This window comes from Epinephelus lanceolatus, chromosome 8 (assembly GCF_041903045.1).
Source record: "Epinephelus lanceolatus isolate andai-2023 chromosome 8, ASM4190304v1, whole genome shotgun sequence".
Lineage (NCBI taxonomy): Eukaryota > Metazoa > Chordata > Actinopteri > Perciformes > Serranidae > Epinephelus > Epinephelus lanceolatus.
This window is the reverse complement of record NC_135741.1, coordinates 26596048-26608238: the sequence shown is the minus strand read 5'-3', so window position 1 is coordinate 26608238 and position 12191 is coordinate 26596048. Positions and strand designations below refer to the sequence as shown.

At 48.2% G+C, this 12191-nt stretch overlaps 1 protein-coding gene across 6 annotated transcripts in view; it reads right to left on the bottom strand.

Annotated features, from left to right (window-relative positions):
• Window positions 1-12191, bottom strand: part of samd11 (sterile alpha motif domain containing 11) — a 96358-nt gene that overhangs the window by 6626 nt on the left and 77541 nt on the right. For 5 of the 6 annotated variants that reach the window (XM_033629520.2, XM_033629515.2, XM_033629517.2 and 2 more), the window contains 4 exons: window positions 11545-11736; window positions 5847-6000; window positions 715-830; window positions 530-608 (listed from right to left, as the gene is read on the bottom strand). In XM_033629520.2, coding sequence (XP_033485411.1) covers window positions 530-608; window positions 715-830; window positions 5847-6000; window positions 11545-11736 — 541 coding nt within the window. The remainder of the gene's footprint in view (window positions 1-529; window positions 609-714; window positions 831-5846; window positions 6001-11544; window positions 11737-12191) is intronic. The other variant, XM_033629516.2, reaches the window with a different exon arrangement.

Sequence of the window (12191 nt, the reverse complement as noted above, 5' to 3'; positions counted from 1 at the left end):
ACCTTGAAGCTACTCTTTAGCTCTGTGTTACAATAAACCCACAACTCAAACCTTAAAGGTGTAGCACGCTGGATTTTAAAAAATAATGCATAGACTCATACAGAAGTAACTCATCACTTATGTCCCACGAGAAGGACAGAGTTCATTCAGAAACGAGTCAATCTTAGGTTGACTTTTACTATCACTGGCGAGAACTGAAAGAGAGGATGGGGATGAATAACAACGCGGAGTTGGCCTGTTTTCTGATGGACAGGTAGGTGTTGGCGGTGAGCATAGTTTACCTGTTAAGGATCGTTTTTTTTCCATTACAATAAATCGAACGTTCCTACAATAGTAGCTTGTAGTGTGTCTACAAGCAGTGAAAGGAGGAGGGGCCAAGTTTGAAAGTTTCCTGCACAGTATAGCTCTAACTTTTAGCTGTTACAGTTGGGTGCCTTAATTACACTGTTGTTACAAATTCACATCACATCACATCACACACACACACACACACACACACACACACACACACACACACACACACACACACCTGGCCAGATTCTGCTTCCTCAACATCTCCTGTTGTCGGGCAAAGATCTCAGCTTGAGCTGGTTGGAGGAACCCATAACCTATGATAGACACAGCAAGAAAATACATAAGTGACATGTAAGCTGCATACCCATCATTACGGCATGTTAGCTTATCTGATTAGCTTTAGCATGATTTATGACTCACCAGGGGCCTGGCAGAGAGCGGAGGGCATGCCCAGGAAAGGAGGCCGCAGGTGAGGTCCTAAGGCGATGTGAGGGGCAGTTGGAGGGGACAGTAGTGGTGGAGGGTGGGACAGGTCTCTGTGGATACATGAAAAAAACACTCAGTTTGGATTTCACTGCTTTAAAAAGACAAAAAGCCCATTCAGCATGGAGGGATGTACCATGTGTGATTCCCTACATTAACAGAATATCTTTATTAATTTTCCATTTCTCACTGTACATCTTAACTCTTTAACTCTTTCTTTGTGTGTGCGCATGCTGCCGCTCCAATGTATGCGGTGTATTTTTATCAGCGGAGCTCCAGAGGCCCCCGTGTCGCCCCAGTGCCTCATCAGTCTTGTCACGCCGCAGCAAGCGCCGCTGGCCATTGCTGTACCCTGGACTGCAGCCTTTCCTTCCCCTGCTGCTTCACACATACACACATGATATATATACACAAAAACACGCACACACACATACACAACTCTAGACCCACACACATAATGAGGGCTGAATGCACAATGCCAGTGTGTCATGCTCCGACAGCTGGGGCGGCCCCTGCGTCTTGACCGGGGCCACGGGCTGAAGGACCTTCTAATTAACACTCATCCCTCCTCTCTTCTCTCCCTTTTTTTACGCCTTCCTCTCCATTTCCCTCCCTCTCTCCCTCTCCCTCTCTACGCTGCATTGAAACCGGTGAAAAGATGGAGCGTCCTGCAACCTCTGCTTCTGAAAAGGCCTCTCTATTATTGGCTTCGTCTTTTGTCCTTCTTGAGGGGGAAAGGCGCCTCTCACCTTTCTCCCCTCTCTCTGTCTCTTGTTCTGTCTTAACCATCTTTTTTCTGTCCTCTCTACTTCTCTATGACCTCTGAAAGTCTGCCTTGTTTACTCCTTTCTTTTCCTTCCACGTTTATTTCTTTCACCTTTCTATGTATTTTCTCTCCCCTCTTCATCACTCCATCTCATCCTGTCGCTGTACCCTAGCCTTGTCTTGCCTCTTTGTATTTCTTTCAGTTTCTCTCCCACTTATTTTTTCACTGTAATCCTTTCATTCTATCCCTTTCTGTTTTTCTCTCCGTTTCGTGCACATCTTCGTGGGCACAGGCAGGGACATAGTTTTGAGGAAGCAGATAAAAAGCTGTCAGAAGAGGGAGGCATCTGCACCTTGACCCTTTGAAAGTGTCAAAGTGTGGATGATGATGCTCTCCGCCTGCTCACCGTCTCCAACCACAGCTGTTTCCAGGGCCTTTCCTGAGCTCGCTCTCTAGCTACCCACACCTCTCCTCTTCCCTCTTCTGTCTCTCCTCCTGAGCTGTTGCTATCACACCAATCAGAGCTCAGCTGTGTGTGACTGCCGCCGCACAAAAGCATACATGGGAAACAAGCTGAGGAAAACAACAAAATCAAAACCAACACTGGGACGCATGCAACCGCAAATATTGTTTTGCAACTGTGTTCAAATTAGCTAGCGCCTGCATGTCTCCCGCCTCACTAAATGGTGAGGGAAAAGGAGAGAGAGGGAGGAACTGCAGGGAGGGAGGGCATGCATACAAGAGCAGGGAGATGAGATGGGGGGGTTGGAGCCAGTGCTGAGAGGGTGTGTGTGTGTGTGTGTGTGTGTGTGTGTGTTGGTGGGGTGGGGGGGTGAAAACCATTCATCGATCGCCTCCGCCGCTGAATTGTTAATGCTAATCGTATAACCGCTCTCTCCGGCGGTGCCTCGCACTCCAGTGGCAGCTCCAATTAATCTTGGGTGAGGGCTACGGCGCGTGACCCCGGAGCCGCGAGCCGGGGCCCCGCTAGCCGCTGCTTATGTAATTACACCGCCCAGTGTGTAATCACCTGGCCTAATCCCTCGGGGCTAGCAATTAGCCTTGCGACGCGCAGTTCCACTAGGCTACGCTAAGGCGCCCGCAAAAAAACTCCCATCCACCCCCGCCATGGTTCCCGCATGCCAAACTCCAATCACCCCCCACCCCCCTTTCTGATACTCCCTCCCTTTCTTCTCTCTCCTTGCACCGCCTACCCTTGCCTAGCGTTAGCCCGCAGATGAATAACGGTCAATTAAAGCTGCATGACTGGGGCTGCCAGGCGTCTGCGCCACCATAATTAGGCCTAATCACGGGGAGTGAGAGAGACGGAGAGAGAAGGAGAGAAAGAGTGTGTGTCTGACACTCCCCTCCACTCCCTTCCTCCATCTCTCCCTCTCTTCCTCCTTTTATAGGAGGCAATTTTAAGGGAGGAGTGGCAGACATTAGTCGTTTTGCTCTGGGGTGTGTGTGTGTGTGTGTGTGTGTTCATGTTCATGTCTGTCTGTCTGTCTGTTTTTTTTTTTTGCCCTATCTGTGCATTTTGTTGGCAAACCACTAACATGCTATAAAAAGTCGAGGCAAAACACTCACCTAGAGTGAAAATAGGCAGATTCACAAACGCACTCATGGGCTCATAATCACACAAAACTATATCACTGGATGCCCTCCCACCCCTGCACCCCCCATCCTTCGTCTCTCTCCCTCTCTGCCTGCAGTGAGGCCAGGGGCTCCTGGGGAATTCACTGGTGTGTGACGACCTGTCAGAGTGGCGACAGCGGTCCCGTCCCGCAGCAGCCCAGGCAGTGAGTGTGCGTGCGTATGTATGTGTGTCTGCGTGTGTGTGTGTCCGGGCGTTCATGTAGGGGTGTGTGTATGTGACAGGGCTGCCCTTAATGACGGCAGCGTGGGGGGATTAGGAGCGCCGCGCGGCCGCCTTCGGCTCCTTCTCCGCAGGAACACATTTACACAGGAAGCTCATTAAAATGGATGAGGCTCCCTCCACGCTCGTTCTCTCTCTCCCTCGCTCTATCTCGCTCGCTCCCTCCCTCTCCTTATCTCACTCTCTCTCTTTCTCTCCGTCACTTCGTCCTCTCGCCATCTCCTCTCTTCTTCTGTTTTGCTTCCTTCTCTTCATCCCCATTTTAAGCTCCCATGTTTTCCACTTCCTCTGCCGGTCCCCCTTTCTCTTTGCTTTCCTCCATCTCTCCCCTATTTGCCTTGCAGATGCTTGGTGAGCTTAGTGCCATTTAAGGCCAGACAAATGGAGCGCCAGGCTCTAAGCCCATCGAGCGGCCCTAATGATTTGTTTTTAACAATGGGCCCTAATGGGCCCCAGATAATCAATGATGAGGGGTCGATGGAAAGGTGAGCCACGGCGAGAGTTAGAGAGGGGGAGAGCTTCCATCGCTTACTCACATTCTCAGCCGCAGCTCCTCATTCTACCTCAGTTTTTTGCTTTAACTCACCAATTATCTCGATTTTAATTTTCTCTTCACTTTGCACTCATTTCACTCTCAGGTCTCTTCTTAATTTCCTCCATCCCTATTTTTTTTGCAGGTTCTGTATTTTTACGTGGAGGCTACACTCTGACGTCTAGAAGCACATTTACACTACATAGCCAAAAGTATGTGGACATTACACCCATGTGCGATGGTTGAACATCTCATTTTAAATCTATCTAATATGCTGCTGTAACAGGCTCCACTCTTCTAGGAAGGTTTTAAACAAGATTTTGGGACCTGCCTGCAGGGATTTGCTCTTGTTCAGCCACAAGAGCATTAGTGAAGTCAGGCTATGATGTTGAGCGATAAGGCCCAGCATATATTCTGCGATTCAGTTCGTCCCATAGGTGTCGGATGGGGTCACGGCTCCGTGCAGGCCAGTCAAGTTCTGCCACACCAAACTGAGAAATTAATTTCTTTAAGAGGCGCTGTCATGTTTAAACATGAGCAGGGGGAGGGACTTCCCAAACTGTTGCCACAAACTATTATGCTATTACTATTATGCTGTAGCATTAAGATTTAAATATACTGAGAGTGAAAGGGTTAAAGAGGAGGCTGGGGGAGGTGGAGGGGGACGGAGTGAGGTAGAGATGGATGGATGGATGGAGGAAGGGAGGGTGAGGCCTAGTTAACTCTCCCCAGTCCTGTGTGGCTAATTACTCTGTGTGCTGTCGGAGAACAGCCGCGGCTCACTGACTACATTCACACTGCACTACTGGCCTTTCTCTCTCCCCCTCTCTCTCTCTCTCTCACACACACACACACACACACACACACACACAAATTAGCAGACATATTCACACAAACAAACCCAAATTCAATCCGCATAGATGAGCGTGCATACAGACCGCCAGCTTGAAAAATGGAACAAACAAACACGCGAACAATCAGTCCCCCCTCCTTGCCTAAACACACACACACGCACACACACACACACAATATATACACCCCCACAGCCTCCCAGAGCTGCACCACACAGCGCCTGGCCGCTCTGCTTCCTGCTTATATCCCCACCCCTACCCCTCACCACCCCCTTCGCTGTGTCTCTCTCTCACACACACACACACACACACACACACACACACACACACACACATACACCTCCCGCCCCCCCATCCCCCCTGCTGCCGCACCGCCGGCCCATTATCGATCCCCCGCCTCTCCCCGCGCCACATAAATAATCGACAAGCAATTACCCGCCCACTCCCGCTGCCCCCGGCTTTGTTTGGGAGGCGCAGGGGCCAGTGCTGGGGGGGAGAGGAGGGAGGAAGAGCTGGGGATGCAGGCGTGCAGCTCCACAGTGGTAGCCAAGAGGTTATTGGATCCTTAGTTTAGCCATGTATGTGGAGATGCACATACGTTCACACGCACACGTGCGCGCGCGCACACACACACACACACACACACAAACGTGCACTGTAGCACATGGAAAAAGCCAAATATGAGATCAGATCCCTCTGAGCTAAGAATGGGTGGAAACATGGGAGGAGAAATGCATTGGTGTGGTGATGCAAACTGGCAGGTGATTAACTCCTTCTACTGTTTCTCCCACTGACAAGCTTTTTCTAAAAAATCTGAACAGTGGTCCATTGTGATTTCCACATTTACATGTGCTTACATCAACTGGGGCCTCTTACACTGTCTATGTGTGTGTGTGGAGGATGTGGGTGTTGGACTTTATTAATGGTTAATAACGCTGGTGTTGCAAGCAGTGCAGAGCTGCTGCTTCAACAGTTAGCCAAGGCCAGGCTGACACTGAGATTTCAGGTGCAGGTGAGTGTGTGTTTGCATCCGTCTCTTACCTGTCGGTGTAATGTGCGTCCCGGTGCTGCGGCAGACCCTGCTTGCGTCTCTGGCTGGAAGAAGAGGAGCTGCCCGCTGAGGGCAGGTGAGCTTCTAAGGTTGCTGGATTCCTCACCGCAGCAGCCAACGCCTCCTGGCGAGCACGCAGCATGTCTGGGTAAAGAGCAAGAGGGCAAAGCACAGTGGAGGGAGAGAGATGGGAAGATAGAGGTGATGTGATGAAGATGATGAAGGATTAAGTTGAGGAAAGAAGAGAGGAAAATCAGCAGAAGGGAGGCAAGAATTGAGAGGGAGGCAGAGGGGAGGATAAAAACAAATTTAGCATCCAGCTGCTCCCGTCTATGCTCAGATATAAACAAGCTCATCTTCGTATGGAACATTTATAAACAGAAAATCCTCCTGACTATACGTTTCAGCAGCTTATAGCTGATGGCTTATTTTAAGTGGGGTGTACATTAGCTGTTAAAAGTTTTCAGGCAAAATAGCAGAAGTGAAGCATACTTTAAAAAGTTTTTGTCATCCTGTACTGATATATGTGAGGGCTAAGTACAACACCCAATAAGTTATTTCCACTTGAATACTGAAAATGATTATGCGTTTTCTAATCCCTCATGTTACATCCATATACGCACACAGACACACATGAACACAAACACACACACTCACTGAACAAGGATAAACAAAAACAGACATTTTGGCAGAGGTGTATGAAATTAGCACATAGCGCTCAAGTCCATCTGTCACTCGTTGGAACTGAGCTGACCGGTTTCAAGCAAATGTGAGGAATAGAGGTGGAAGCTGAAAAATGAAAAAGGGCTAGAAGGATGCCATGGAAAAAAAATGATGGTGTGTGATGATGTTTTCAAAACAAATAATGACCAGTGCGTTTTTGTACGGCAGAGCAAAACACGACTTCACACGTCGGGCACAGAGTGTTTTTACCCCTCCCCACCTCCGCTACCATCACACCTTCTCCTTCTATCTCTGCCTGCCCCCTATCTCCACCTCCTGCCCTCCACCACTCGCCTCATTCCATCTCTTTCTTCACTCATCCCCTCTTTCTCTCTTCGTCTCCCAGCAGCCCCGGTTCTCTCTCGCTCTCGTAGGAGAAGAGGCCTCATCATTATCAGCTGGGCCAGGCCACACCAGGAGACATGGCTTCTAATGAGAGAAAAATCCATCCTGCTCTCTCTCTCCTCCCTCTCTCTGCCTCAATCTATCTATCCTCTCTCTCCGCTCTTCTCTGCCTCCCCTCCTCCCCCTCTTTTTTAATTAGACAGATCCCTCGGGAGCTAGGGGCCATTTCCGCCGCCGGTGCGGGTGTGACGTGTGTTTGTGTGTGTCTGTGTGATTTAGGTGCCTGCGTGTGCGTGCCTGGCTGTGTGTTTCTGTGTGCTGTGTGTGTGCTGAAGCAGTTGAGCAGGCGCCGGGGTAGGGGGGGTGAAGCGACAGATATTAATGCGGCCTAGCTCCGGTGTATCGATCTGTTTGCTGCGCCAGGCCGCAGGGGACTCGGCTGGCGGCAGACAAGGGTGTGTGTGTGTGTGTATGTGTGGGTGTGTGTGGGTAAGGGGGGGGGGGGGGGTTGTGAGAGATAAGGGAGGGATCAGAGGGAACTGGAGCCCCAGAGCGCACACACAAACACACACACACACACACACACACACACACAGTCTGTTGTGCGCTTGCATACACAGTGCAGGGGTGACAGGGTGGAAGAGTTGACCTCTATGAGTTTCCTGTGGTCACAATCCCGCCTCACCAATTATTCTGTACGACTGGGCCAGTTAACGGGGTGCTCCAGTGATTTAGTATCGCACTTCCATAAAGTTTGGGGACTTCCAAGCGACGGATTTAAACAAAAGAATGGTGCAGATCGATGTTACAGAGCCCGAGATATGCTGACTATATCGCAGCCAAAATACAAAACAAGGGAGAAACCCTAACTTTAGGCTGCAGACCTTAATTAGTCAGGCTCTAAAAACACTGTAACCTACAATTCCCACAATGCAACTCAACAGCATCCTTTGCTAGACTCTCCCTGCCTTGCAAACGCCCACGTCTTTTAAACTCTACACACTGCCCAGTGTTCAGCACAGGCTTTTGTACCTTATACAACTGTTTCCATCCGCTGACTAATACTGTGATTATATTTAACCAGGGCCGGAGCCAGAAAAATACTGAGGTTATGAGTCCAGATTCCACCAGCTGAACCCCACTGGCCTGAGCCATAAACCAGACTGCCAGAGATTTATTCAAATATTCATAAAAACAATTTCATTGTTCAATTATATTTTCTAATTCTGTCTGAGAATACCACATCATGTTTATTTTATTTAGCTTTTTTATTTCAGTCAAAGATATTTAGTCTAAAAACATGAAAATCAGACTGAAATCCCAAGATGGGAGTCTTCAGTGGTAGCTAGGGCCCTGACTTTGACCCAGACAATGCACACTGTATAAAATAGTGGAAATTCAATTTTGACTTGATAAATTCTCTGTCCATTATTTCTTCAACTTCTTGTCTTATTCCTTTCTCTTTTATTATCCAGCGCATGTTTGTAAAGCTTCACTTCAACACTGGGTCCATATTTTGCTGTCTTCCTCTCTCCCCCACTCTCTCTAATTCTCTTTCATGTGAACGGAGAGGAGTAGGGTCACCTGGGCCTCTACCCTTCAGCGTGTGTGGGTGTGTGTGTGTGTGTGTGTGTACAGAGTAGGTACTCAGATTCAGAATTTCCCCCTCTAAAACTCTTGGTGTTGCAGCTGCTGGAACACAAGGGGAGAGTCCCTTCATCTGCAAATTAGAGTCCTAATTGAGGACACACAAACACTCGCACACACACACGTCTTGCTTTGCAGGAGTTATTTTGGGAGGTCCCAGTTTACCACTCGGACCCATCCCGCTTATCCCTCTTTTGTGCCATCCCATTTTTCTCCCCGCCATCATTCCTGGTGTTGGGCCTAAATCCCCTCGGTTAAGCCGGGTTTTTCTCGGCGTGAGAATGCAGAGGAGCGACACACTGATGCAGCTTGGCCGGCCTCGTGATGGATTTGGCGGACTGGCAGGTACACAAAAGCCGACATCCATCCGCTAAAGCGCACCATACACCAGAAAATTAAGTATCTTTTCAGGAAGAGGTATTCAGCTGATATCATGGGCTTAGCAAGCAGTAAATATGTGGCAAGTTTGTCGCTCGGAAGGTTTTGACCGTCTGTACTTTGACCAGTCACGTGCTCGAGTTTTCAGGCTCTCTGGGATGATGGTGATAAAGATGCTGTGTGTAGCGCCGTGTTTTCAAATCAGACTAAAGTACAGGAGACAAAACAGAAGCACGCCCCTTCCATCCCACCCCTCCCTTCACTTTCATCTGGATATCTACCCCCACCTCTCTTTTTCTTTTCTCCTTCCCTCACTCTCCTTTCATCATATGAAGAGGGAGGGAAAGCCCTCCTGGCCATTTCTACAACCCTGCCACCCCTCCACCTCCACCCCCAATTGCAGCCCCCCACTCCCCTTCTCTACTCCTCTTTTGCCCATCAGGTCCAGAGAGAACCTCTCAAACAACACCTTGCACCTACACATTCATACACACACCCACACACATGCACACAGAGTTCCTCCTCACCCCTGCCTCTTTCACGCACACACACTTTAATTTTCTGTGCCCCACACTTCAAACACATGAAAGGATGCTCTGCGGGGACCAAGGCTAAAGGGAAAGTTGGAGGTGGGGGTAAGGAAAAGGAGGAGGGGAGTGGAGGGTATAAAAGCAGTGCTTGAGATGGAGATGTGTAGGGGTGATGGGGGTGGTGGTGGGGAGGAGGGGGTCACAGGGGCCCCATCAGAGACCAGGTCAATGTCAAGGGGCTCTCGCTGAAGTGATTCGTGTCAGTCTCTCAAAAGACAAGGCGTCCCCGTGTCCCACTTCCTGGACTGTTTGTGTCTCAGAGTGTCAGTTTCTTAACAAGCTCTGATTGTTAGTTGGAGAAAGGGAGGATGTGAAGGTGGTGTTATAATAAGTTTTCTACATAAACTTATAAGCAGTTGGTTACGACGGAGGAAGTTGCCAGGTGTGGAAGAAAAGGAATATTAGTAACACCAAAGGCTTGGCTGTCAGGGAGTGTTGGCAAAGCCTGTGATGCCCATGGCTCATCATCCGCTTAGAGGATCTGACACGCACAAACACAACAGCAAATGTAAACACACACGTTGCTACGAGGAAATCTTCCCGTGAAGTTGTGTTTTAAATGGTAGTTGTATTTAAGTGTGTGACCTGAGCATCATTAATGAACCGTAAACTTGTATGTATTTGTTTTTTTTCTTCATTTCTTGCTCCAGGAGAAGTTATTTATTCACTTTCCCTCGTCTCTGTTCCTCCCTCGTTTCCTTTGACCACTTCTCTCCTCAGGTTTTTTTTTTTGTTTTTGGACTCATATTCCTGGTTTCTCTTTACCTCTTCTTCTGCACATAGTAAGCTTTTAAGTGCAGTTTGGAAGAGGAATGCACGCGTGCTGAATAAAGGACAGTTTGGAAACTATCAAACGATTTTGGAATGTGGAAGTGAAGAAAGGGAGCGAGTATGTCTGTATTGCGCCAGAGCGTCTGCCTCATACCGGCGAGGTTTCTGGGAAAGGAAGCCAGCGATCAGACTGCACCCTGGGCCATAAAACCCCCACAATGCACTGCATCTTGCCTCTAACTCCTCTAAGACACGGGGAAAAGGCAATTAAAGCGTTTATAGGCTTCGCCCCCTAGATTTGCAGCCAGCAATTAAAAATCATTACTAATCAAATAAAAATAAAAGTAGCTCAAACTACAATCCGGCCAGGGCATCGATTGGATTTATGCTACTGCGAAAGAGCTCATAAAGGCTGGTAAGACTTAATGTTACATTCTTTACAAAAATGTGAGAAAAAGGTTAAAATTTAATGGCAGCCACAGTGAGATGAATATAAAGCCAACTTATAAAATCCAAACGAGGCAACTTTTCTCATTTTCTTTTTTTCTTTTTTTTCAAACTACAATTCTCTCAAGCTAAAACCAGTAAATTTTATGTGACTGTAGAAATTGAGAAAAACTGGGACACACTGGTGGTTTCCAGGGTGTTGCGAGATTTAGAGGGTTGGCAGGCAGCCAATGAGAGCTCCTGGATCAATCGCGGTGTTGATGCATGCGAAGCCTTGTGGGTGTTGTTAACAACGGAGAGCCATGGTGGTCAGAAATCACCCTGAGTGACACTTTGACACGGGGTGGGCAAGCACCGCAAATAGAAATGTCAGCCGTCTCCATGGCTGGGGTTTTACAATGGCAGCAGTGTGGCACACCTTAACATGGTACCCTGAACACAGTGCGACACTCTGGGGTTACAAAGTAGCACTGCATCACAGTGACTTGGTGACAGGTGATGGAAGAGGTTTTTTTTATAGAAGCTGGTGAAGTGCTTCCAAAGGAACCTCTTTTAGTTTGAAGTAAATCTCAAGTTACTTCAAACTAACTTTAAAGTTATTTCAAAGTTTAAAGGGAAGAGTACCTCTAGATCTTTCATGAGTCAGTTCTCACTGGTAGAGTATGAATTCTGAATTTAAACATCTACTGTGCACTGAGGTAGATACAGTAAGGTGCAACAACATGAATCTGCAGATATCTGAAAGCCAATACAGTGACACTGAGGATAATGATGACCACACACACACCTACAAATACAGAGCCAGTGGACTGACCATGGCCGGGCAGACCCATGCTGCTCGCCAGCTGGTAGAGTCGTTGCTGCTGTTCTTCATAGGATCCTTGCTCGCTGAGCGCTGACATCATGCGCCTGTAGTGCTCCTCAGGGCTCATGTGGCCGTGGCTGCCGCCTGCCTCCACCACTGGGCTCTGGGAGTTCTCTGAGGAAAGGAGGGGGACACTTATGTTAATCAGTGACTGTCAATATCCATCTCATCAGGGGACAAATACTGACTTCACACTGCAGGCGCTATAACTCTATCATGCCATTACCGCAATACTGTACAGTGAGCTCTCTTTTCAGCATATGATTAAATAATTATGTATTCATTCACGTCTACACTCATCTCATTCATCTCATCTCGTCGTCATTTAACGCTCATGCAACATTTTTCGGCACCCAAGGATTAATGACACATGCAGAATGCTAGTGTTGTATTGAAGACTGTTTCCCCGTCGATTCGTGTTTCACAATAGCTATATCTGAACTAAACCTAACCACAAAGAGTAGATAGGCATTTTAACAGGAGGGAAACACTTTTCAACGAGAGGACGGATTCTGACATCGGCTTGCAGTTCAGACAGCGCAGCTACCTGTAATGCTGATGTCAGTTTA